Consider the following 27,240-nt stretch of genomic DNA (forward strand, 5'->3'; position numbering starts at 1 on the left):
CTGCTAAGATCATAGAAATCACAGGCAGATTCTTCTTCTAATGCTGCCTGAGATGAAACAGTACACTCCGGTACCATTTAAAAATAACAAACTTTTGATTGAAGTTAAAAAACTAACTATAATACACCACTCTCCTCTTACTACGTCCATCTTTGTTGAGAGTTGCAAGAGAATGACTGGATATGGCAGTGAGGGGAGGAGCTATATAGCAGCTCTGCTGTGGGTGATCCTCTTGCAACTTCCTGTTGGGAAGGAGAATATCCCACAAGTAATGGATGATCCGTGGACTGGATACACTTAACAAGAGAAAAGGTATGCAAGACTGAAATTCCAAGGTACCGCCAGAGCGTCTATCAGTACAGCCTGAGGGTCCCTTGACCTTGACCCGTACCTCGGAAGTTTGGCATTCTGCCGAGATGTCATGAGATCCAATTCCGGCTGACCCCATTTGACAATCAGGCTGGAAATCACTTCTGGATGTAGTTCCCACTCCACCGGGTGAAAGGTCTGTCTGCTTAGGAAGTCCGCCTCCCAGTTGTCCACTGGAATGTGGATCACCGACAGACAGCAATTGTGGGTCTCCGCCCACTGAATAATCTTGGCTACCTCTGTCATGGCCAAGGAACTCCCAGTTCCTCCCTGATGGTTGATGTAAGCCACTGAGGTTATATTGTCCTAGAACCTGATGAACCGGGCCGAGGCAAACTGAGGCCAGGCCAGAAGAGCATTGAAGATTGCTCTCAGCTCTAGAATGTTCATGGGTAGAACAGCCTCCGACCGAGTCCATGTTCCCTGAGCCTTTAGGGAGCCCCAGACTGCTCCCCATCACAGAAGGCTGGCGTCTGTTGTCACAATCACCCAAGAGAGTCTGTGAAAGCAGGTTCCCTGGGAGAGATGATCCTGAGACAACCACCAAAGTAGAGAATCCTTAGTCTCCTGCTCCAGCTGTAATCTCTGAGACAGATCCGCAAAATCTCTGTTCTGCTGCCTGAGCATGCTTAACTGCAGCGATCTGAGGTGGAAACGGGCAAACAGGATGATGTCTATTGCCGCTACCATCAACCCAATTACCTCCATGCACTGAGCCACTGACAGCCGAAGAGAGGACTGAAGTGCTAGGCAAGAATTGAAAATCTGATTTCCTGACTTTTGACAGAAAAAATCATTGATAAGGAGTCTATTATAATTCCCAAGAAAACTACCCTTATAGTGGAACTAAGAAACTCTTTTCAAAATTCACCTTCCATCCATGAGACCGCAGGAATGAAAACATTTCCGTGTGTGATCTTGCTTGTTGAAAAGAAGGCACTTGAACCAGAATGTCGTCCACATAAGGTGTCACTGCAATGCCCCACAATCGGAGCACTGCCAGCAGGGATCCCAGAACCTTTGAGAAAATTCTGGGAGCTGTGGAAATGCCGAATGAAAGAGCCACGAACTGGAAGTGTTTGTCTAGAAAAGCAAACCTTAGAAACTTGTGATGGTCTCTGTGGATGGGAACATGCAAGTAAGCGTCCTTTAAATCCACCGCTGTCAAATTGATCCTCTTGGACCAAAGGAAGAATGGAACAAATAATTTCCATCTTGAAGGAAGACACTCTGAGAAACTTGACTTTTGAAATCTAAAATTGGTCTGAAGGTTCCCTCCTTCTTGTGAACAACAAACAGATTGGAATAGAATCCCAGACCACGTTCCTGCAATGGAACAGGAACTATCACTCCCAGGTCGGAGAGGTCCCGTACACAGTGTGAGAATGCCTCTCTTTTTGTCTGGTCTACATATAATCTTGAAAGCAGAAACCTGCCCCTGGGAAAAAAGGTCTTGAACTCTAGTCTGTATCCCTGGGACACAATGTCCACCGCCCAGGGATCTTGAACATCTCGAACCCAAGCCTGAGCGAAGAAGGAAAGACTGCCCCCCACAAGATCCGGTCCCGGATCAGGGGCAGGCCCTTCATGCTGTCTTTGACTCAACAGCAGGCTTCTTGGATTGCTTTACCCTGTTCCAAGACTGATTGGGTCTCCAGGAAGGCTTGGACTGCTCCTGCTTGGAAGAGGGAGTTGAAGGATATCCCTTGAAATTTCGAAAGGAACGAAAATTACTCCGACATCCTTTTTGTTTAATTCTCTTATCCTGGAGGTGGGAAAGTCTCTTACCTCCCGTAATATCAGAATTCATCTCCGTCAAACCAGGTTCAAACAAGGTCTTTCCCTTGCAAGGAATCGCCAAAAGTTTTGACTTAGATGACACATCCGCAGACCAAGATTTTAACCATAACGCTCTGCGAGCCAATATGGCAAAGCCTAAAATGTTAGCTACCATCTTAATAACCTGAAGGGAAGCACTGTAATAAAGGAGTTGGCCAACTTAAGGGCTTTTATCCTATCCTGGATTTCTTCGAGGGGAGTGTCTGTCCGAATAGAATCAGACAATGCATAAAACCAGTATGCTGCCGCACTAGTGACAGTAGCAATACAAACCGCAGGTTGCCATTGTAAACCCTGGTGTACATAAATTCTCTTGAGCAACCCCTCTAACTTCTTAAAGGAACAACTATCCACTATGGGAATAATAGTTCTCTTGGCTAGCGTGGAAATTGCCCCTTCCACCTTGGGTACCATCTGCCAAGACTCCTTAATAGAGTCTGCTATAGGAAACATCTTTTAAAAATAGGGGATGGAGAAAAAGGAATACCTGGTCTCTCCCATTCCTTAGCAATAATCTATGTAGCCCTATCTTGTACAGGAAATACTTCCACCATGGAGGGAACATCAAAATACTTGTTTAGTTTACTGGACTTTTTAAGATTGACTACAACGCTAATGTCGGAGTCGTCCAGGCTAGCTAAAACCTCCTTAAGTAACAAATGGAGGTGTTCAAGCTTAAACCTGAAAGTAACAACTTCAGTATCAGATAAAGGTATTACACTGTCTGAGATTTCCCCCTCAGATACTACCGAAGTATCTTCCTCTTCAGGTTTCTGGGAAGAAACATTCGGCATAACCACTACTGTATCAGCAACCTTATTCAATGATTGAATACATTTCCTCTTGTGCTTTCCCTGCAGCATGGGAAAAGCAGAATGCATCAGATATCGCCGATGACATTAGTGAAGCGAGGTCTTGCAAGGTAACTCCAGGTAGAATTTGAGAGGAAGCGCACTGCATGTGTGGGTGATACAATTTGGGACACTTGAGAAGAAAGTTGCGGCATATATTGAACATTGTCATTAGACTCCTGAACAGCATCCGCCTTAGAAAATGTTGGCTCAGAACTAAGTCTATCCCTATAATTTAAAGTTCTATCAATATATGAGGAACAAAAAGGCATTGGTGGTTCTACATTAGCATCAAAACATAAAAAAAAGTTACATTTTGCAGGGCCTCTTGGTCCATTCTGACTCACAATGGATGAAATAATCAAATAAAAAGCTTACATTTTTTAATAAAAATTATAACAGAAAAAACGTTACGGTCTCTTTAAATTTTAAAACTTAATTTTTATTTTTGTATGCAGGGAGTGCTAAATAGCTACACAAATACTGCAGAACACCTCTACACCTCATCTTAACTTTGCTGAGGTGCCTACTTGCCCTGCTGACACCGGCTACAATCCCCTCAGCAAAAGATCCGGAAATTAGCTGTAGTTGATAACGAACCGCTTTCCAGTCCTAACACATTTCTTAACACTCTGAGGAATTTGTTTATAACACTCTCATTCCTACCGATATCAGGAAGTGCTAAAAAAGTGGCGCACAACCCAAATTGCCGCCTCACATAGCTCCACCCATCGTGGGCGTCTCAAAAAGAAATCTCCCGGTCGGCATCTTATGCTACAGTTAAGCCTCCGGGAGCAGTGAAAAACTTCCTCATAATGAGCCTAAAATATCTCCTCAGCCCCAGTGCCTGCCTAAAGTGCTGTCGTATAAGGCCCCCCTTTTATCTATAGGAGGATTCATGTCCCAAGTAAATAAAGTGCTCCAACTTCCTTTGAGATCCTTTTATTTCCCAGACCCAGAATAATAAGTCAGCACTTACCTCTTAAATATGCCAGACAGCAAGGCAGCTCACCAGGTTTGAGAGGGCAGCTCACCAGGTTTGAGAGGTCCTCTCCCTCACATAGCCATGTGGAGAAAAAGATAAAGACTAAGTAATCTTACTCAGGCTATCAGGATTAGGGCAGCAAAAATTACATGGGAGGCGCAGTGAGAATTCTGTCCCACAAGTTCCCATTGCTCTAAAGCCACCACGGCTCTTCTGAAGAGACTGATATTGACTACGGCTACACCCCAGATAAAAGCTGCACATTCTTGTACTACTTAAAAAATAATAAAATCTTGCTTGAAGAATCTATTACTAACACCTAACTTTAAATTACTTGCTCTAACGTAGGCAAAGAGAATGATTGGGGTTAGAGGGAAGGGAGGTGATATTTAACAGCTTTGCTGTGTTGCTCTTTGGCACCTCCTGCTGGGCAAGAGTGATATTCCCAATAGTAATTAGATAATCAGTGGACTCATTGTGTCATTAGAATGAAAAAAAAAAACATACTTACCGAACGACACCCATCCACATATAGCAGATAGCCAAACCAGTACTGAAACAGTTATCAGTAGAGGTAATGGAATATGAGAGTATATCGTCGATCTATAAAGGGAGGTAGGAGATGAATCTCTACGACCGTTAACCGAGAACCTATGAAAAGATTTCCCGCGAGGAAAACCATAGAATTCCATAGGTGATACTCCCTTCACATCCCTCTGACATTCACTGTACTCAGAGGAAACAGGCTTCAAAATGCTGAGAAGCGCATATCACAGAAGAAAATCAAGCACAAACTTAATTCACCACCTCCATAGGAGGCAAAGTTTGTAAAACTGAATTGTGGGTGTGGTGAGGGGTGTATTTATAGGCATTTTGAGGTTTGGGAAACTTTGCCCCTCCTGGTAGGATTGTATATCCCATACGTCACTAGCTCATGGAATCTTGCCAAATACATGAAATAAATATTGACCATTATTATAATAAAGAAATCAAGATTTGACAAACGAAAATAATAGCATAGTGAAAAATGAAACTCATGAATATAGACCACTGGCACCAACTTAGTGAGGAAGATAACACAGTCAATGTTGCTAATGAATGTGTTATAATTGGAGAGGAACTTAGCCTTCTATATACTCATATAAACTCATATAACCCATTTCAATTAAAAAACATTCAAATGCCATTACCAGACAGTCTTAAAGTTTCTCCCTCTTTATAGTTCTCGCAAATAAGCCCGATTATTAAAAACTTACTAGAGAAATTAAGAAAAGTTTTATTTTATTTTTTTAGCAATATATTGTAATGTAGGTGTCTTTCCTTCAGATTCAGAACCCCCTTTAAACATCGCTGAAGCTGAAATTTACTTTCTAAAATTATTTGAGGGACTTTGCAATATTCACAAGATATCTTAGGTAATCTCAACAGAACAAAGCGCTTTAGTGAATTAAGCCCTCCGTGTGGAGGTGCAGAAGCATAATAAATTAATTTACAAATGCTACCCAAAAAACAAAAATACTTACAGAAAAAGTTAAAATGGTGACTTTTGGATTAAATACGCAAGTGTAATTTATATGCCAAATTAAAATAAAAAACATAATTTATGCTTACCTGATAAATTTATTTCTCTTGTAGTGTATTCAGTCCACGGATCATCCATTACTTATGGGATATATTCCCTTCCCAACAGGAAGTTGCAAGAGGATCACCCAAGCAGAGCTGCTATATAGCTCCTCCCCTCACATGTCATATCCAGTCATTCGACCAAAACAAGACAAGAAAGGAGAAACCATAGGGTGCAGTGGTGACTGGAGTTTTAATTAAAATTTAGATCTGCCTTAAAAAGACAGGGCAGGCCGTGGACTGAATACACTACAAGATAAATAAATTTATCAGGTAAGCATAAATTATGTTTTCTCTTGTTAAGTGTATTCAGTCCACGGATCATCCATTACTTATGGGATACCAATACCAAAGCCAAAGTACACGGATGATGGGAGGGACAAGGCAGGAACTTAAATGGAAGGAACCACTGCCTGTAAAACCTTTCTCCCAAAAACAGCCTCCGAAGAAGCAAAAGTGTCAAATTTGTAAAATTTTGAAAAAGTGTGAAGCGAAGACCAAGTTGCAGCCTTGCAAATCTGTTCAACAGAGGCCTCATTCTTAAAGGCCCAGGTGGAAGCCACAGCTCTAGTGGAATGAGCTGTAATTCTTTCAGGGTGCTGCTGTCCAGCAGTCTCATAGGCTAAACGTATTATGCTACGAAGCCAAAAGGAGAGAAAGGTTGCCGAAGCTTTTTGACCTCTCCTCTGTCCAGAGTACACGACAAACAGTGAAGAAGTTTGACGAAAATCTTTAGTTGCCTGTAAATAGAACTTCAGGGCACGGACTACGTCCAGATTATGCAAAAGTCGTTCCTTCTTTGACGAAGGATTAGGACATAATGATGGAACAACAATCTCCTGATTGATATTCCTGTTAGAAACTACCTTAGGTAAAAACCCAGGTTTAGTACGCAGAACTACCTTGTCTGAATGGAAAATCAGATAAGGAGAATCACAATGTAAGGCTGATAACTCAGAGACTCTTCGAGCCGAGGAAATAGCCATCAAAAACAGAACTTTCCAAGATAAAAGCTTAATATCAATGGAATGAAGGGGTTCAAACGGAACCCCTTGAAGAACTTTAAGAACCAAGTTTAAGCTCCACGGAGGAGCAACCGTCTTAAACACATGCTTAATCCTAGCCAAAGCTTGACAAAAAGCCTGGACGTCTGAAACTTCTGCCAGACGTTTGTGTAAGAGAATAGACAGAGCAGAAATCTGTCCCTTTAACGAACTAGCAGATAAGCCCTTTTCTAAACCCTCTTGTAGAAAGGACAATATCCTAGGAATCCTAAACTTACTCCATGAGTAACCCTTGGATTCGCACCAATATAAATATTTACGCCATATCTTATGGTAAATCTTTCTGGTAACAGGCTTCCGTGCCTGTATTAAGGTATCAATAACTGACTCCGAGAAGCCACGCTTTGATAGGATCAAGCGTTCAATCTCCATGCAGTCAGCCTCAGAGAAATTAGATTTGGATGGTTGAAAGGACCTTGTATTAGAAGGTCCTGCCTCAGAGGTAGAGACCATGGTGGACAGGACGACATGTCCACTAGGTCTGCATACCAGGTCCTGCGTGGCCACGCAGGCGCTATCAGAATCACCGATGCTCTCTCCTGTTTGATCTTGGCAATCAGTCGAGGTAGCATCGGAAATGGTGGAAACACATAAGCCATGTTGAAGACCCAAGGGGCTGTCAGTGCATCTATCAGCGCCGCTCCCGGGTCCCTGGATCTGGATCCGTAACAAGGAAGCTTGGCGTTCTGGCGAGACGCCATGAGATCCAGTTCTGGTTTGCCCCAACGATGAATCAGTTGAGCGAAGACCTCCGGATGAAGTTCCCACTCCCCCGGATGAAAAGTCTGGCGATTTAGAAAATCCGCCTCCCAGTTCTCCACGCCTGGGATGTAGATCGCTGACAGGTGGCAAGAGTGAGACTCTGCCCAGCGAATTATCTTTGAGACTTCCAACATCGCTAGGGAACTCCTGGTTCCCCCTTGATGGTTAATGTAGGCCACAGTCGTGATGTTGTCCGACTGAAATCTGATGAACCTCAGTGTTGCTAACTGAGGCCAAGCTAGAAGAGCATTGAATATTGCTCTCAACTCCAGAATATTTATTGGGAGGAGTTTCTCCTCCTGAGTCCATAATCCCTGCGCCTTCAGGGAGTTCCAGACTGCGCCCCAACCTAGAAGGCTGGCATCTGTTGTTACAATTGTCCAATCTGGCCTGCGAAAGGTCATTCCCTTGGACAGATGGACCCGAGAAAGCCACCAGAGAAGAGAATCTCTGGTCTCTTGATCCAGATTTAGTAGAGGGGACAAATCTGAGTAATCCCCATTCCACTGACTTAGCATGCATAATTGCAGAGGTCTGAGATGCAGGTGCGCAAATGGTACTATGTCCATTGCCGCTACCATTAAGCCGATTACTTCCATGCACTGAGCTACTGACGGGCGTGGAATGGAATGAAGGGCACGGCAAGCATTTAAAAGTTTTGATAACCTGGCCTCCGTCAGGTAAATTTTCATTTCTACAGAATCTATCAGAGTCCCTAGGAAGGAGACTCTTGTGAGTGGTGATAGAGAACTCTTTTCCACGTTCACCTTCCACCCATGCGACCTCAGAAATGCCAGAACTATCTCTGTATGAGACTTGGCAATTTGAAAACTTGACGCTTGTATCAGAATGTGGTCTAGGTACGGAGCCACTGCTATGCCTCGCGGTCTTAGCACTGCTAGAAGTGAGCCCAGAACCTTTGTAAAAATTCTCGGGGCCGTAGCTAACCCGAAGGGAAGAGCTACAAACTGGTAATGCCTGTCTAGAAAGGCAAATCTTAGGTACCGATAATGATCTTTGTGAATCGGTATATGAAGGTAGGCATCCTTTAAGTCTACTGTGGTCATGTATTGACCCTCTTGGATCATGGGTAGGATGGTTTGAATAGTTTCCATTTTGAATGATGGAACTCTTAGGAATTTGTTTAAGATTTTTAGGTCCAAGATTGGTCTGAAGGTTCCCTCTTTCTTGGGAACCACAAAAAGATTTGAGTAAAACCCTTGCCCTTGTTCCGTCCCCAGAACTGGGTGGATCACCCCCATTACTAAGAGGTCTTGTACACAGCGTAGAAATGCCTCTTTCTTTATTTGGTTTGCTGATAACCTTGAAAGATGAAATCTCCCTTGTGGAGGAGAAGCTTTGAAGTCCAGAAGATATCCCTGAGATATGATCTCCAACGCCCAGGGATCCTGGACATCTCTTGCCCAAGCCTGGGCGAAGAGAGAAAGTCTGCCCCCCACTAGATCCGTTTCCGGATAGGGGGCCCTCTCTTCATGCTGTCTTAGGGGCAGAAGTAGGCTTTCTGGCCTGCTTGCCCTTGTTCCAGGGCTGGTTAGTTTTCCAGCCCTGTCTGTAACGAGCAACAGTTCCTTCCTGTTTTGGAGCGGAGGAAGTTGATGCTGCTCCTGCCTTGAAGTTACGAAAGGCACGAAAATTAGACTGTTTGGCCTTTGATTTGGCCCTGTCCTGAGGAAGAGTATGACCCTTACCTCCAGTAATGTCAGCAATAATTGCTTTCAAGCCGGGCCCGAATAAGGTCTGCTCCTTGAAAGGAATATTAAGCAATTTAGATTTAGAAGTCACGTCAGCTGACCAGGATTTAAGCCATAGTGCTCTGCGCGCCTGGATGGCGAATCCGGAGTTCTTAGCCGTTAGTTTGGTTAAATGTACAACGGCATCAGAAACAAATGCATTAGCTAGCTTAAGTGCTTTAAGCTTGACCATAATCTCATCCAATGGAGCTGTGCGAATGGCCTCTTCCAGAGACTCAAACCAGAATGCCGCAGCAGCAGTGACAGGCGCAATGCATGCAAGGGGCTGTAAGATAAAACCTTGTTGAACAAACATTTTCTTAAGGTAACCTAATTTTTTATCCATTGGATCCGAAAAAGCACAACTATCCTCTACCGGGATAGTGGTACGTTTAGCTAAAGTAGAAACTGTTCCCTCCACCTTAGGGACCGTCTGCCATAAGTCTCGTGTGGTGGCGTCTATTGGAAACATTTTTCTAAATATCGGAGGAGGGGAAAAGGGCACACCGGGTCTATCCCACTCCTTGCTAATAATTTCTGTAAGCCTTTTAGGTATAGGAAAAACGTCAGTACACACCGGTACCGCAAAGTATCTATCCAACCTACATACTTTCTCTGGAATTGCAACCGTGTTACAATAATTCAAAGCCGCTAATACCTCCCCTAGCAATACATGGAGGTTCTCAAGCTTAAATTTAAAATTAGAAATCTCTGAATCCGGTCTCCCTGGATCAGATCCGTCACCCACAGAATGAAGCTCTCCGTCCTCATGTTCTGCAAATTGTGACGCAGTATCGGACATGGCTCTCACATCATCAGCGCGCTCTGTCCTTAACCCAGAGCTATCGCGCTTGCCTCTTAATTCTGGCAATTTAGATAATACCTCTGTCATAACAGCAGCCATGTCTTGCAAAGTGATTTGTATGGGCCTCTCTGATGTACTTGGCGCCACAATATCACGCGCCTCCTGAGCGGGAGGCGAAGGTACTGACACGTGAGGAGAGTTAGTCGGCATAACTTCCCCCTCGTTGTCTGGTGATAATTTCTTTACAGATAAAAATTGACTTTTATTCAAAGTAACATCAATACATTTAGTACACATATTTCTATGGGGCTCCACATTGGCCTTCAAACATAGTGAACAAACAGATTCATCTGTGTCAGACATGTTTAAACAGACTAGCAATGAGACTAGCAAGCTTGGAAAATCCTTTCAAATAAGTTTACAAGCAATATAAAAAACGCAACTGCGCCTTTAAGAAGCACAAAAAATCGTCACAGTTGAAATAACAATGAACCAAATCAGTTATAGCAACCAAATTTTCACAGTAAATGTATTAAGTTAGCAAAGCATTGCACCCACTAGCAAATGGATGATTAACCCCTTAATACCCAAAAACGGATAATCAATTTAACAATTAACGTTTTATCACAGTCAAACACACTGTCACAGGTCTGCTGTGACCGATTACCTCCCTCAAAAACAGAATTTATGCTTACCTGATAAATTACTTTCTCCAACGGTGTGTCCGGTCCACGGCGTCATCCTTACTTGTGGGATATTCTCTTCCCCAACAGGAAATGGCAAAGAGCCCAGCAAAGCTGGTCACATGATCCCCCCTAGGCTCCGCCTTCCCCAGTCATTCGACCGACGTAAAGGAGGAATATGCATAGGAGAAATCATATGATACCGTGGTGACTGTAGTTAGAGAAAATAAATCATCAGACCTGATTAAAAACCAGGGCGGGCCGTGGACCGGACACACCGTTGGAGAAAGTAATTTATCAGGTAAGCATAAATTCTGTTTTCTCCAACATAGGTGTGTCCGGTCCACGGCGTCATCCTTACTTGTGGGAACCAATACCAAAGCTTTAGGACACGGATGATGGGAGGGAACAAATCAGGTCGCCTAGATGGAAGGCACCACGGCTTGCAAAACCTTTCTCCCAAAAATAGCCTCAGATGAAGCAAAAGTATCAAATTTGTAGAATTTGGTAAAAGTGTGCAGTGAAGACCAAGTCGCTGCCTTACATATCTGATCAACAGAAGCCTCGTTCTTGAAGGCCCATGTGGAAGCCACAGCCCTAGTGGAGTGAGCTGTGATTCTTTCAGGAGGCTGCCGTCCGGCAGTCTCATAAGCCAATCGGATAATGCTTTTAAGCCAGAAAGAGAGAGAGGTAGAAGTTGCTTTTTGACCTCTCCTTTTACCAGAATAAACAACAAACAAAGAAGATGTTTGTCTGAAATCCTTAGTAGCTGCTAAGTAAAATTTGAGAGCACGAACTACATCCAAGTTGTGCAACAAACGTTCCTTCTTTGAAACTGGATTAGGACACAAAGAAGGCACAACTATCTCCTGGTTAATATTTAAACACCAAAAAACTCTAAGCCATCTCCGTGGAGATGTTGCCTGTACAACGGCAAAGAGAATGACTGGGGAAGGCAGAGCCTAGGGGGGATCATGTGACCAGCTTTGCTGGGCTCTTTGCCATTTCCTGTTGGGGAAGAGAATATCCCACAAGTAAGGATGACGCCGTGGACCGGACACACCTATGTTGGAGAAATGAATTTTGAAGACCCCTGAGCTCTCTAGAGACGTCCTGGATCAAGGAGGAAGAAGCAGGAAGACTGTAACTGAATTTTTACTGCGCAAAAAAGCGCTAAAATAGGCCCCTCCCACTCATATTACAACAGTGGGAAACCTCAGTTAACCGTTTCTATGCAGAAATAAACGACAGCCATGTGGAAAATCATGCCCCAAAAGATTTATCACCAAAGTACCTCACAAAAAAACGAATAACATGCCAGTAAACGTTTTAAACATGCACTTTAAAAGTTAGGTAGTGTTATTAATAAGCCTGCTACCAGTCGCTTCTACTGCAGTTAAGGCTCACACATTACTTCAGTATTAACAGTATTTTCTTAGTCAAATTCCATTCCTTAGAAAATTACTTATTGTACATACATTCATCAGCCTGATACCAGTCGCTACTGCATTTAAGGCTGTACTTACATTACATCGGTATCAGCAGTATTTTCTTAGTCAATTCCATTCCTTAGAAAAATATTCTACTGCACATACCTCATCTGCAGGGGACCCCACATGCTATTCCCTTTCTGAAGTTACCCCACTCCTCAGAATGTGCGAGAACAGCCAGTGGATCTTAGTTACTTCTGCTAAGATCATAGAAAACGCAGGCAGATTCTTCTTCTAAATACTGCCTGAGAGAAAAAAACAGCACACTCCAGTGCCATTTAAAATAACAAACTTTTGATTGAAGAAATAATTAAAAAGTATAAAAATTCCACACTCCTCTCACACCTTCCTACTATGTCAGTTGCAAGAGAATGACTGGATATGACATGTGAGGGGAGGAGCTATATAGCAGCTCTGCTTGGGTGATCCTCTTGCAACTTTCGGTTGGGAAGGGAATATATCCCATAAGTAATGGATGATCCGTGGACTGAATACACTTAACAAGAGAAATATATCAAAGGCTAAAACAAGGGCTTTTAATAAGTGTATTAGTAATGAAAAAATACAATTTTACTACTTTTTACCTTTCCTCTGGTCACAATTGGATTTTGATGCCCAGCTCAGTCTCAAACTCTGGTAGTTTGTTTCCTCATCACATACAAGAATTTTTGTTAAACAAAAGTCTATTACTGAATGATAAAAAGAAAAAAACAAAAATGATTCAAATGTAAAGACTCACATAAATTTAATATGGAAACAATATTGAAAACGATGTACTGTATAACAATATTATAACAAACCAAATTTATAAATATATGGTCTAAAATATAAAACGTACAAAGATAGAAGGGAAAGAGGAGAAATGATAGAAACCTTCAAATATATAAAGGGACTTAAAGGGACAGTATACTATAATATTGTTTTTCCCTTAAAGGGACAGTCTAGGCCAAAATAAAATTTCATGATTCAAATAGAGCATGTAATTTAAACAATTTTCCAATTTACTTTTATCACCAATTTTGCTTTGTTCTCTTGTTATTCTTGTTCTCTTGTTTTGAAAGCTTAACCTAGCAGGTTCATATGCTAATTTCTTAGACCTTGAAGCCCACCTTTCAGATTGCATTTTAACAGTTTTCACCACTAGAGGGTGTTAGTTCACATATTTCATATAGATAACACTGTGCTCGTGCACGTGAAGTAATCTGGGAGCAGGCACTGATTGGCTAGACTGCAAGTCTGTCAAAAAGAACTGAAAAAGGGGCAGTTTGCAGAGGCTTAGATACAAGAAAATCACAGAGGTTAAAAGTATATTATTATAACTGTGTTGGTTATGCAAAACTGGGGAATGGGTAATAAAGGGATTATCTATCTTTTAAAACAATAAAAATTCTGGTGTAGACTGTCCCTTTAATGTGTTTCCAATTACTTTTTTTACTAGCTACAGAATATAAAATGTATGAGATTTGCTATTGTAAGGCTTATAAGTATATATGAATTAGCTGATTTTGTGTTTTGAAGCTGCAACCTAATAAAATGGGTTGAGCTTGTAGGTATAATCAGAACTCATTACTTTATCACATTGTGCAAATATACCTGCTTCTTTATCTTATATCTGTCCATGAACCAATCACCAATACTTGGAGAGAACAATGGAAAATAAACATTTAATTACCTTATCTCTCCTATAACCCACTGGGAGTGTAATTTCTTCTACTGGCTGTGTTAACACAGCTTGGCCTCGAGGCCAAAAACATTAAGGATAGGTGTGGATACCACAGGCTACATAAACTATTTTAAATGCCAATATAAGGGCAATGGAACTACTTATAAACAATTTAATATACTCCTGCAGGTAAAGTGGATCATTGGGAACAAATTAAAGGGGAGAACATTTTTGAGTAAACTGTCCCTTTAATAAAGTAGAAGGTGAAAGCATTTTCCACAAAAAATAAATACATGCCAAAACAAGGGGTCACAATCCTAGAGGGTAGCAGATTTAGGAGAAATTTGAGTAAGCATTTTTTACAGAAAGGGTGGTGGATTCATGGAATAAACTTCCATTTGAGGAGGTAAACACTGTGGGGGGTAGTTATCAAGCCGTCAACCTCAAATACGCTGGAATTCCGCAGCGTATTTGTGGCGAGGCTGATTCGCCTTAGTTATCAAAGGCTAGAGACCGGCAAAATTAGAATTTTGTGACGTAAGCTTCGATCCGCCGGACTCAGTCCTACACAGATCGATTCTTACGTCACTACAGGCGGCGGATCCCATAGGAATCAATGGGAGTCTGACCACAGCGAAAGTTCATGTTCGCTGCTGCCAGACATCCCATTGATTCCTATGGGAGATGTCTGCACCTAACACCCTAACATGTACCCCGAATCTAAACATCCCTAACCTGCCCCCCCCTACACCGCCGAAACTAAATAAAGTTATTACCCTATAAACCGCCGCTCCCGGAGCCCACCGCAAGCTACTCTATACATATTAACCCCTAAACCGCCGCTCCCTGACCCCGCCGCAACTATAATAAATGTATTAACCCCTAAACCGCCGCAACCTACATTATACCTAGTAACCCCTATCCTTCCCCCCCTATACCGCCGCCCTCTATAATAAAGTTATTAACCCCTATCCTGCCGATCCCGGACCTCGCCGCAACTAAATAGTTTAACCCCTAAACCGCCGCTCCCGGACCCCGCCTCAACCTATATTAAACTTATTAACCCCTAATCTGCCCCCCTACACCTATAATACAATTATTAACCTCTATCCTGCCCCCCCTACACCGCCGCCACTGTAATAAAATTATTAACCCCAAAACCTAAGTCTAACCCTAAACCTAACACCCCCCTAACTTAAATATTAAATAAATCTAAATAATATTTCTCTTATTAAATAAATTAATCCTATTTAAAACTAAATACTTACCTTTAAAATAAACCCTGATATAGCTACAATATAACTAATAATTATATTGTAGCTATCTTACGGCTAGATTTAGAGTTCTGCGGCCAAAGGGGTGCGTTAGCTACGCATGCTTTTTTTCCCCCGCACCTTTTAAATACCGCTGGTATTTAGAGTTCACAGAAGGGCTGCGTTAGGCTCCAAAAAGGGAGCGTAGAGCATATTTACCGCCACTGAAACTCTAAATTCCAGCGGTGCTTACGGACGCGGCCAACTTCAAAAACGTGCTCGTGCACGATTCCCCCATAGGAAACAATGGGGCTGTTTGAGCTGAAAAAAAAATCTAACACCTGCAAAAAAGCAGCGTTCAGCTCCTAACGCAGCTACATTGTTTCCTATGGGGAACACTTCCTATGTCTGAACCTAACACCCTAACATGTACCCCGAGTCTAAACACCCCTAACCTTACACTTATTAACCCCTAATCTGCCGCCCCCACTATCGCTGACCCCTGCATATTATTATTAACCCCTAATCTGCCGCTCCTTACACCGCCGCAATCTACATTATCCCTATGTACCCCTAATCTGCTGCCCCTAACACCGCCGACCCCTATATTATATTTATTAACCCCTAATCTGCCGCCCTCAACGTCGCCTCCACCTACCTACACTTATTAACCCCTAATCTGCTGACCGGATCTCGCCGCTACTATAATAAATGTATTAACCTCTAATCCGCCTCACTCCCGCCTCAATAACCCTATAATAAATAGTATTAACACCTAATCTGCCCTCCCTAACATCGCCGACACCTAACTTCAAGTATTAACCCCTAATCTGCCGACCGGAGCTCACCGCTACTCTAATAAAAATTTTAACCCCTAAAGCTAATTCTAACCCTAACACTAACACCCCCCTAACTTAAATATAATTTAAATCTAACGAAATAAATTAACTCTTATTAAATAAATTATTCCTATTTAAAACTAAATACTTACCTGTAAAATAAACCCTAATATAGCTACAATATAAATTATAATTATATTGTAGCTATTTTAGGATTAATATTTATTTTACAGGCAACTTTGTATTTATTTTAACCAGGTACAATAGCTATTAAATAGTTAAGAACTATTTAATAGTTACCTAGTTAAAATAATTACAAATTACCTGTAAAATAAATCCTAACCTAAGTTACAATTAAACCTAACACTACACTATCAATAAATAAATTAAATAAACTACCTACAATTATCTACAATTAAACCTAACACTACACTATCAATAAATTAATTAAATACAATACCTACAAATAAATACATTTAAATAAACTAACTAAAGTACAAAAAATAAAAAAGAACTAAGTTACACAAAATAAAAAAATATTTACAAACATTAGAAAAATATTACAACAATTTTAAACTAATTACACCTACTCTAAGCCCCCTAATAAAATAACAAAGACCCCCAAAATAAAAAAATGGCCTACCCTATTCTAAATTAAAAAAGTTCAAAGCTCTTTTACCTTACCAGCCCTGAAAAGGGCCATTTGTGGGGCATGCCCCAAATAATTCAGCTCTTTTGCCTGTAAAAAAAAACATACAATACCCCCCCAACATTACAACCCACCACCCACATACCCCTAATCTAACCCAAACCCCCCTTAAATAAACCTAACACTAAGCCCCTGAAGATCTTCCTACCTTATCTTCACCATGCCAGGTTCACCGATCCGTCCACCGAAGTCTTGATCCAAGCCCAAGCGGGGGCTGAAGAGTGACGTCCATCCTCCGGGTGAAGTCTTGATCCAAGCGGGCAGAAGAGGACATCCGGACCGGCAAACATCTTCATCCAAGCCGCATCTTCTATGTTCTTCAATCCGATGAAGACCGGCTGATCTTCAAGACCTCCAGCGCGGATCCATCCATCTTCACCGACGACTTCGCGACGAATGACGGTTCCTTTAAGGGACGTCATCCAAGATGGCGTCCCTCGAATTCCGATTGGCTGATAGGATTCTATAAGCCAATCGGAATTAAGGTAGGAAAATTCTGATTGGCTAATGGAATCAGCCAATCAGATTCAAGTTCCGATCAGCCAATAGAATGCGAGCTCAATCTGATTGGCTGATTGGATCAGCCAATCGGATTGAACTTGAATCTGATTGGCTGATTCCATCAGCCAATCAGAATTTTCCTACCTTAATTCCGATTGGCTGATAGAATCCTATCAGCCAATCGGAATTCGACGGACGCCATCTTGGATGACGTCATTTAAAGGAACCGTCATTCGGCGAGTAGGCGTCGGTAGAAGAGGATGGATCCGCGTCGGCTGGAAGATGATGGCTCCGGAAGAAAGAAGATTGAAGATGCCGCTTCATAGAAGACTTCATCCCGATGATGGACTTCTTCAGCGCCCGCTTGGATCAAGACTTCATCCCGATGATGGACTTCTTCAGCGCCCGCTTGGATCAAGACTTCAGCCCGATGATGGATTTCTTCAGCCGCCGCTTGGATCCAGACTTCAGGGATGGATGGACGTCACTCTTCAGCCCCCCCTTGGGCTTGGATGAAGATTTCGGAGGGTCTTCTGGACAGATCGGGACCCGGTGTGGTGAAGACAAGGTAGGGAGATCTTCAGGGGCTTAGTGTTAAATTTATTTAAGGGGGGTTTGGGTTAGATTAGGGGTATGTGGGTGGTGGGTTGTAATGTTGGGGGGGGTATTGTATGTTTTTTTTTTACAGACAAAAGAGCTGAATTATTTGGGGCATGCCCCGCAAAGGGCCCTTTTCAGGGCTGGTAAGGTAAAAGAGCTTTTCTATTTTAATTTTAGAATAGGGTAGGGCATTTTTTTATTTTGGGGGTCTTTGTTATTTTATTAGGGGGCTTAGAGTAGGTGTAATTAGTTTAAAATTGTTGTAATATTTTTCTAATGTTTGTAAATATTTTTTTATTTTTTGTAACTTAGTTCTTTTTTATTTTTTGTACTTTAGTTAATTTAAATGTATTTATTTGTAGGTATTGTATTTAATTAATTTATTGATAGTGTAGTGTTAGGTTTAATTGTAGCTAATTGTAGGTAGTTTATTTAATTTATTTATTGATAGTGTAGTGTTAGGTTTAATTGTAACTTAGGTTAGGATTTATTTTACAGGTAATTTGTAATTATTTTAACTAGGTAACTATTAAATAGTTATTAACTATTTAATAGCTATTGTACCTGGTTAAAATAAATACAAAGTTGCCTGTAAAATAAATATTAATCCTAAAAAAGCTACAATATAATTATAATTTATATTGTAGCTGTATTAGGGTTTATTTTACAGGTAAGTATTTAGCTTTAAATAGGAATGATTTATTTAATAAGAGTTAATTTATTTCGTTAGAATAAAATTATATTTAACTTAGGGGGGTGTAAGTGTTAGGGTTAGAATTAGCTTTAGGGGTTAAAAAAACAAAATTTATGCTTACCTGATAAATTTATTTCTCTTGTGGTGTATCCAGTCCACGGATCATCCATTACTTGTGGGATATTCTCCTTCCCAACAGGAAGTTGCAAGAGGATCACCCACAGCAGAGCTGCTATATAGCTCCTCCCCTAACTGCCACATCCAGTCATTCGACCGAAACTAGCCGAGAAAGGAGAAACCATAGGGTGCAGTGGTGACTGTAGTTTAAAATTTAGACCTGCCTTAAAAGGACAGGGCGGGCCGTGGACTGGATACACCACAAGAGAAATACATTTATCAGGTAAGCATAAATTATGTTTTCTCTTGTTAGGTGTATCCAGTCCACGGATCATCCATTACTTGTGGGATACCAATACCAAAGCTAAAGTACACGGATGAAGGGAGGGACAAGGCAGGTACTTAAACGGAAGGGACCACTGCCTGTAGAACCTCTCTCCCAAAAATAGCCTCCGAAGAAGCAAAAGTATCAAATTTGTAACATTTTGAAAAGGTATGAAGCGAAGACCAAGTCGCCGCTTTGCAAATCTGTTCAACAGAAGCCTCATTTTTAAAGGCCCAGGTGGAAGACACAGCTCTAGTAGAATGAGCTGTAATCCTTTCAGGGGGCTGCTGTCCAGCAGTCTCATAGGCTAAGCATATTACGCTCTGAAGCCAAAAAGAAAGAGAGGTTGCCGAAGCCTTTTGACCTCTCCTCTGTCCAGAGTAAACAACAAACAGGGAAGATGTTTGACGAAAATCTTTAGTCGCTTGTAAGTAAAACTTTAAAGCACGGACTACGTCCAAATTATGTAAAAGACGTTCCTTCTTTGAAGAAGGATTAGGACACAATGATGGAACAACAATCTCTTGATTGATATTCTTGTTGGAAACTACCTTAGGTAAAAACCCAGGTTTTGTACGCAGAACTACTTTATCTGTATGGAAAATCAGATAAGGAGAATCACATTGTAAAGCTGATAACTCAGACTCTACGAGCTGAGGAAATAGCCATCAAAAACAGAACTTTCCAAGATAAAAGTTTGATATCAATGGAATGAAGGGGTTCAAACGGAACTCCTTGAAGAACCTTAAGAACCAAGTTTAAGCTCCATGGAGGAGCAACAGGTTTAAACACAGGCTTAATTCTAACCAAAGCCTGACAAAATGCCTGGACGTCTGGAACCTCTGCCAGACGCTTGTGCAAAAGGATAGACAGAGCAGAAATCTGTCCCTTTAAAGAAATAGCTTATAATCCTTTATCCAAACCCTCTTGGAGAAAGGACAATATCCTAGGAATCCTAACCTTACTCCATGAGTAATTCTTGGATTGACACCAATGAAGATATTTGCGCCATATCTTATGGTAGATTTCCCTGGTTACAGACTTTCGTGCCTGTATTAAGATATCAATGACTGACTCGGAGAAGCCACGCCTTGATAAAATCAAGCGTTCAATCTCCAGGCAGTCAGTCTCAGAGAAATTAGATTTGGATGATTGAAAGGACCTTGTAGTAGAAGGTCTTGTCTCAGAGGCAGAGGTGGAAAGGATGACATGTCCACCAGGTCTGCATACCAGGTCCTGCATGGCCACGCAGGCGCGATCAAGATCACCGATGCTCTCTCCTGTTTGATCTTGGCAATCAGTCGAGGGAGCAGAGGAAACGGTGGAAACACATAAGCCAGGTTGAAGAACCACGGTGCTGCTAGAGCATCTATCAGCGTCGCTTCTGGGTCCCTGGACCTGGATCCGTAACAAGGAAGCTTGGCGTTCTGGCGAGACGCCATGAGATCCAATTCTGGTGTGCCCCAACGATGAACCAATTGAGCAAACACCTCCGGATGGAGTTCCCACTCCCCCGGATGAAAAGTCTGACGACTTAGAAAATCCGCCTCCCAGTTCTCTACACCTGGGATATGAATCGCTGATAGATGGCAAGAGTGAGTCTCTGCCCAACGAATTATCTTGGAGACTTCTAACATCGCTAGGGAGCTCCTGGTCCCCCCTTGATGGTTGATGTAAGCCACAGTCGTGATGTTGTCCGACTGAAATCTGATGAACCTCAGGGTTGCTAACTGAGGCCAAGCTAGAAGAGCATTGAATGTTGCTCTTAACTCCAGAATATTTATTGGAAGGAGTTTCTCCTCCTGAGTCCACGATCCCTGAGCCTTCAGGGAATTCCAGACTGCACCCCAACCTAGAAGGCTGGCATCTGTTGTTACAATTGTCCAATCTGGCCTGCGAAAGGTCATACCTTTGGACAGATGGACCCGAGATAGCCACCAGAGAAGAGAATCTCTGGTCTCTTGATCCAGATTTAGCAGAGGGGACAAATCTGTGTAATCCCCATTCCACTGACTGAGCATGCATAATTGCAGCGGTCTGAGATGTAGGCGCGCAAATGGCACTATGTCCATCGCCGCTACCATTAAGCCGATCACTTCCATGCACTGAGCCACCGAAGGGCGCGGAATGTAGTGAAGAACACGGCAGGAATTAAGAAGCTTTGATAACCTGGACTCCGTCAGGTAAATTTTCATTTCTACAGGAAGGAACCCCTTGTGAGGGGTGAAAGAGAACTCTTTCCCTCGTTCACTTTCCACCCGTGCGACCTCAGAAATGCCAACACTATGTCCGTATGAGATTTGGCAATTTGGAAGTTTGACGCCTGTATCAGGATGTCGTCTAGATAAGGGGCCACTGCTATGCCCCGTGGTCTTAGGACCACCAGAAGAGACCCCAGAACCTTTGTAAAAATTCTTGGGGCTGTAGCTAACCCGAAGGGAAGAGCCACAAACTGGTAATGCCTGTCTAGAAAAGCAAACCTTAGGAACCGATGATGATCTTTGTGAATCGGTATGTGAAGGTAAGCATCCTTCAAATCCACTGTGGTCATGTACTGACCCTCCTGGATCATAGGTAGGATTGTCCGAATAGTTTCCATTTTGAACGATGGAACTCTGAGGAATTTGTTTAAGATCTTTAGATCCAAAATTGGTCTGAAGGTTCCCTCTTTTTTGGGAACCACAAACAGATTTGAATAAAATCCCTGTCCTTGTTCCATCTGTGGAACTGGATGGATCACTCCCATTATTAGGAGGTCTTGCACACAGCGTAAGAATGCCTCTTTCTTTATCTGGTTTACAGATAATCTCGAAAGGTGAAATCTCCCTTGTGGGGGGGAAGCTTTGAAGTCCAGAAGATATCCCTGAGATATGATCTCCAACGCCCAGGGATCCTGAACATCTCTTGCCCACGCCTGGGCGAAGAGAGAATGCCCCCTACTAGATCCGTTGCCGGATAGGGGGCCGTTCCTTCATGCTGTCTTAAGAGGCAGCAGGCTTTCTGGCCTGCTTGCCTTTGCTCCAGGCCTGGTTAGATTTCCAGGCCGGCTTGGATTGCGCAAAAGTTCCCTCTTGTTTTGTAGCAGAGGAAGTTGATGCTGCACCTGCCTTGAAGTTTCGAAAGGCACGGAAATTAGACTGTTTGGCCCTTGATTTGGCCCTGTCCTGAGGAAGGGTATGACCCTTACCTCCAGTAATGTCAGCAATAATTTCCTTCAAACCAGGCCCAAATAGGGTCTGCCCCTTGAAGGGAATGTTAAGTAATTTAGACTTTGAAGTCACGTCAGCTGACCAAGATTTAAGTCATAGCGCCCTACGCGCCTGGATGGCGAATCCAGAATTCTTAGCCGTTAGTTTAGTCAAACGAACAATGGCATCAGAAACAAAAGAATTAGCTAGCTTAAGTGTTCTAAGCTTGTCAAGTATTTCAGTCAATGGAGTAGCTGTCTGAAAGGCCTCTTCCAGAGACTCAAACCAGAACGCCGCAGCAGTAGTGACAGGAGCAATGCATGCAAGGGGCTGCAGGATAAAACCTTGTTGAATAAACATTTTCTTAAGGTAACCTTCTAATTTTTTATCCATTGGATCTGAAAAAGCACAACTGTCCTCGACAGGGATAGTGGTACGCTTTGCTAAAGTAGAAACTGCTCCCTCCACCTTAGGGACCGTCTGCCATAAGTCCCGTGTGGTGGCGTCTATTGGAAACATTTTTCTAAAAATAGGAGGGGGGGAAAACGGCACACCGGGTCTGTCCCACTCCTTAGTAATAATTTCTGTAAACCTTTTAGGTATTGGAAAAACGTCAGTACACACCGGCACCGCGTAGTATTTATCCAGTCTACACAATTTCTCTGGCACTGCAATTGTGTCACAGTAATTCAGAGCAGCTAAAACCTCTCCAAGCAACACCCAGAGTTTCTCAAGCTTAAATTTAAAAGTAGACATATCTGAATCAGGTTTCCCCGAGTCAGAGACGTCACCCACAGACTGAAGCTCTTCCTCAGCTTCTGCATATTGTGACGCAGTATCAGACATGGGCCTTAAAACATCTGCGCGCTCTGTATTACGTCGAACCCCAGAGCTATCGCGCTTTCCTCTGAATTCAGGCAGTCTGGCTAATACCGCTGACAGGGTATTATCCATGATTGCCGCCATGTCCTGCAAAGTAATCGCTATGGGCGTCTTTGATGTACTTGGCGCCATTTTAGCGTGAGTCCCTTGAGCGGGAGTCAAAGGGTCCGACACGTGGGGAGAGTTAGTCGGCATAACTTCCCTCTCGTCAGAATCCTCTGGTGATAATTCTTTTAAAGATAACAGCTGATCTTTATTGTTTAAAGTGAAATCAATACATTTAGTACACATTCTCCTATGGGGTTCCACCATGGCTTTTAAACATATTGAACAAGGAGTTTCCTCTATGTCAGACATGTTTATACAGACTAGCAATGAGACTAGCAAGCTTGGAAAACACTTTAAATCAAGTTAACAAGCAATATTAAAAAAACGTTACTGTGCCTTTAAGAGAAACAAATTTTGCCAAAATTTGAAATAACAGTGAAAAAAGGCAGTTAAACTAACGACATTTTTACAGTGTATGTAACAAGTTAGCAGAGCATTGCACCCACTTGCAAATGGATGATTAACCCCTTAATACAAAAAACAGATTAACAAAACGAAAAATATGTTTTTTAAACAGTCATAACTGCCACAGCTCCTACTTTTGAAGCCTTTTGAGCCCTTCAGAGATGTCCTATAGCATGCAGGGGACTGCTGAGGGAAGCTGAATGTCACAGTTTGTAATTTTAACTGCACCAACTGTAACTTTTATACTATAACAGTGGAAAGCCTCAGGAAACTGTTTCTAGGCAAAAATAAAGCCAGCCATGTGGAAAAAACTAGGCCCCAATAAGTTTTATCACCAAAGCATATATAAAAACGATTAAACATGCCAGCAAACGTTTTATATTGCACATTAATCAGAGTATATACCTCTGATAGCAAGCCTGATACTAGTCGCTATTAAATCACTGTATTTAGGCTCTAACTTACATTAATCTGGTATCAGCAGCATTTTCTAGCAAATTCCATCCCTAGAAAAACTTAACTGCACGTACCTTATTGCAGGATACCCTGCACGCCATTCTCCCTCTGCAGTTACCTCACTCCTCAGACATATGTGAGAATAGCAGTGGATCTTAGTTACTTCTGCTAAGATCATAGAAAAACGCAGGCAGATTCTTCTTCTAAATGCTGCCTGAGATAAAATAGTACACTCCGGTACCATTTAAAAACAATAAACTTTTGATTGAAGAAAAAACTAACTATATTTTACCACATTCCTCTTACTACCTCCAGCTATGTTGAGAGCTTGCAAGAGAATGACTGGATGTGGCAGTTAGGGGAGGAGCTATATAGCAGCTCTGCTGTGGGTGATCCTCTTGCAACTTCCTGTTGGGAAGGAGAATATCCCACAAGTAATGGATTATCCGTGGACTGGATACACCTAACAAGAGAAATTATAGTAGCGGTGAGCTCCGGTCGGCAGATTAGGGGTTAATACTTGAAGTTAGGTGTCGGCGATGTTAGGGAGGGCAGATTAGGGGTTAATACAATTTATTATAGGGTTATTGAGGCGGGAGTGAGGCGGATTAGGGGTTAATAACTATTATAGTAGCGGTGAGCTCCGGTCGGCAGATTAGGGGTTAATAATTGTAGGTAGGTGGCGGCGACGTTGGGGGCGGCATATTAGGGGTTAATAAATATAATATAGGGGTCGGCGGTGTTAGGGGCAGCAGATTAGGGGGTTCATAGGGATAACGTAGGTGGCCGCGGTGTGCGGTCGGCAGATTAGGGGTTAAAAATTTTTTAATAGAGTGGCGGCGATGTGGGGGGACCTCGGTTTAGGGGTACATAGGTAGTTTATGGGTGTTAGTGTACTTTAGACCACAGTAGTTAAGAGCTTTATAAACCGGCGTTAGCCCAGAAAGCTCTTAACTACTGACTGGAGTCTTGTCGTTAGATTTCTAACGCTCACTTCAGCCAAGACTCTAAATACCGGCGTTAGAAAGATCCCATTGAAAAGATAGGATACGCAAATGGCGTAGGGGGATCTGCGGAATGGAGAAGTCGCGGCTGCAAAGTGAGCGTTAGACCCTTTCCTGACTGACTCCAAATACCAGTGGGCGGTAAAAACCAGCGTTAGGAGCCTCTAACGCTGGTTTTGACGGCTACCGCACAACTCTAAATCTAGCCGCATGGATTTATTTTTATTTTAACTAGGTACAATAGCTATTAAATAGTTATTAACTATTTAATAGCTACCTAGCTAAAATAAAGAGAAATTTACCTGTAAAATAAAAACTAACCTAAGTTACAATTACACCTAACACTACACTATACTTTAATAAATTATTCCTATTTAAAACTAAACACTTACCTGTAAAATAAACCCTAAGATAGCTACAATGTAATTAATAATTACATTGTAGCTATTTTAGGATTTATATTTATTTTACAGGTAACTTTGTATTTATTTTAGCTAGTTAGAATAGTTATTAAATAGTTATTAACTATTTAATAACTAACTAGCTAAAAGAAATACAAAATTACCTGTAAAATAAATCCTAACCTAAGTTACAATTAAACCTAACACTACACTATCATTACATTAATTAATTAAATAAATTAACTACAAATAACTACAATTAAATACAATTACATAAACTAACTAAAGTACAAAAATTAAAAAAATCTAAGTTACAAAAAATAAAAAAAATAAGTTACAAACATTTAAAAAATATTACAACAATTTTAAGCTAATTACACCTAATCTAAGCCCCCTAATAAAATAACAAAGCCCCCCCAAAATAAAAAAAATTCCCTACCCTATTCTACATTAAAAAAGTTCAAAGCTCTTTTACCTTACCAGCCCTTAAAAGGGCCTTTTGTGGGGCATGCCCCAAAGAAAACTGCTCTTTTGCCTGTAAAAGAAAAATACAACCCCCCCCAACATTAAAACCCACCACCCACATACCCCTAATCTAACCCAAACACCCCTTAAAAAAACCTAACACTACCCCCTGAAGATCATCCTACCTTGAGTCGTCTTCACTCAGCCGAGCCACCGATGGAACCGAAGAGGAGATCCGGAGCGGCAGAAGTGATCCTCCAAGGGGCGCTGAAGAAGTCTTCCATCCGATGAAGTGATCCTCCAGGCGGCGCTGAAGAAGTCTTCCATCCGGGCGATGTCATCTTCCAAGCGGGGTCTTCAATCTTCTTTCTTCAGGATCCATCTTCATCCCGCCGACGCGGAACATCCTTCTTTCCCGACGGACTACCGACGAATGAAGGCTCCTTTAAGGGACGTCATCCAAGATGGCGTCCCTTCAATTCCGATTGGCTGATTGAATCAGCCAATCAGATTGAAGTTCAAGCCGATTGGCTGATCCAATCAGCCAATCAGATTGAGCTTGCATTCTACTGGCTGTTCCGATCAGCCAATAGAATGCAAGCTCAATCTGATTGGCTGATTCAATCAGCCAATCAGAATTTTCCTACCTTAATTCAGATTGGCTGATAGAATCCTATCAGCCAATCGGAATTGAAGGGACGCCATCTTGGATGACGTCCCTTAAAGGAGCCTTCATTCGTCGGTAGTCCGTCGGGAAAGAAGGATGTTCCGTGTCGGCGGGATGAAGATGGATCCTGAAGAAAGACCCCGCTTGGAAGATGACATCGCCCGGATGGAAGACTTCTTCAGTGCCGCTTGGAAGATGACATCGCCCGGATGGAAGACTTCTTCTGCGCCGTCTGGAGGATCACTTCATCGGATGGAAGACTTCTTCAGAGCCCCATGGAGGATCACTTCTGCGGTTCCATCGGTGGCTCGGCTGAGTGAAGACAACTCAAGGTAGGATGATCTTCAGGGGGGTAGTGTTAGGTTTTTTTAAGGGGGGTTTGGGTTAGATTAGGGGTATGTGGGTTTTAATGTTGTGGGGGGGGTTGTATTTTTCTTTTACAGGCAAAAGAGCAGTTTTCTTTGGGGCATGCCCCACAAAAGGCCCTTTTAAGGGCTGGTAAGGTAAAAGAGCTTTGAACTTTTTAAATGTAGAATAGGGTAGGGAATTTTTTTATTTTGGGGGGCTTTGTTATTTTATTAGGGGGCTTAGATTAGGTGTAATTAGCTTAAAATTGTTGTAATATTTTTAAAATGTTTGTAACTTATTTTTTTATTTTTTGTAACTTAGCGGTGGGGTCTAGGAGCGGCGGTTTAGGGGTTACTAACTTTATTGAGTTGCGGGAGGCTCCGGGGGCGCCTG

At 42.1% G+C, this 27,240-nt stretch overlaps 1 protein-coding gene across 1 annotated transcript in view; it reads right to left on the reverse strand.

The window, feature by feature from the left end:
* TDRD9 (tudor domain containing 9) overlaps positions 1–13,886 on the reverse strand; it is a 680,447-nt gene extending 666,561 nt beyond the window's left edge. The window contains exons 1-3 of the mRNA XM_053706205.1: positions 13,871–13,886; positions 12,807–12,911; positions 5,538–5,542 (exon numbers count right to left, since the gene is read on the reverse strand). Coding sequence (XP_053562180.1) covers positions 5,538–5,542; positions 12,807–12,911; positions 13,871–13,886 — 126 coding nt within the window. The remainder of the gene's footprint in view (positions 1–5,537; positions 5,543–12,806; positions 12,912–13,870) is intronic.
* Positions 13,887–27,240: the final 13,354 nt, after the last annotated feature.

Source organism: Bombina bombina, chromosome 1, assembly GCF_027579735.1.
Source record: "Bombina bombina isolate aBomBom1 chromosome 1, aBomBom1.pri, whole genome shotgun sequence".
Classification (NCBI taxonomy): domain Eukaryota; kingdom Metazoa; phylum Chordata; class Amphibia; order Anura; family Bombinatoridae; genus Bombina; species Bombina bombina.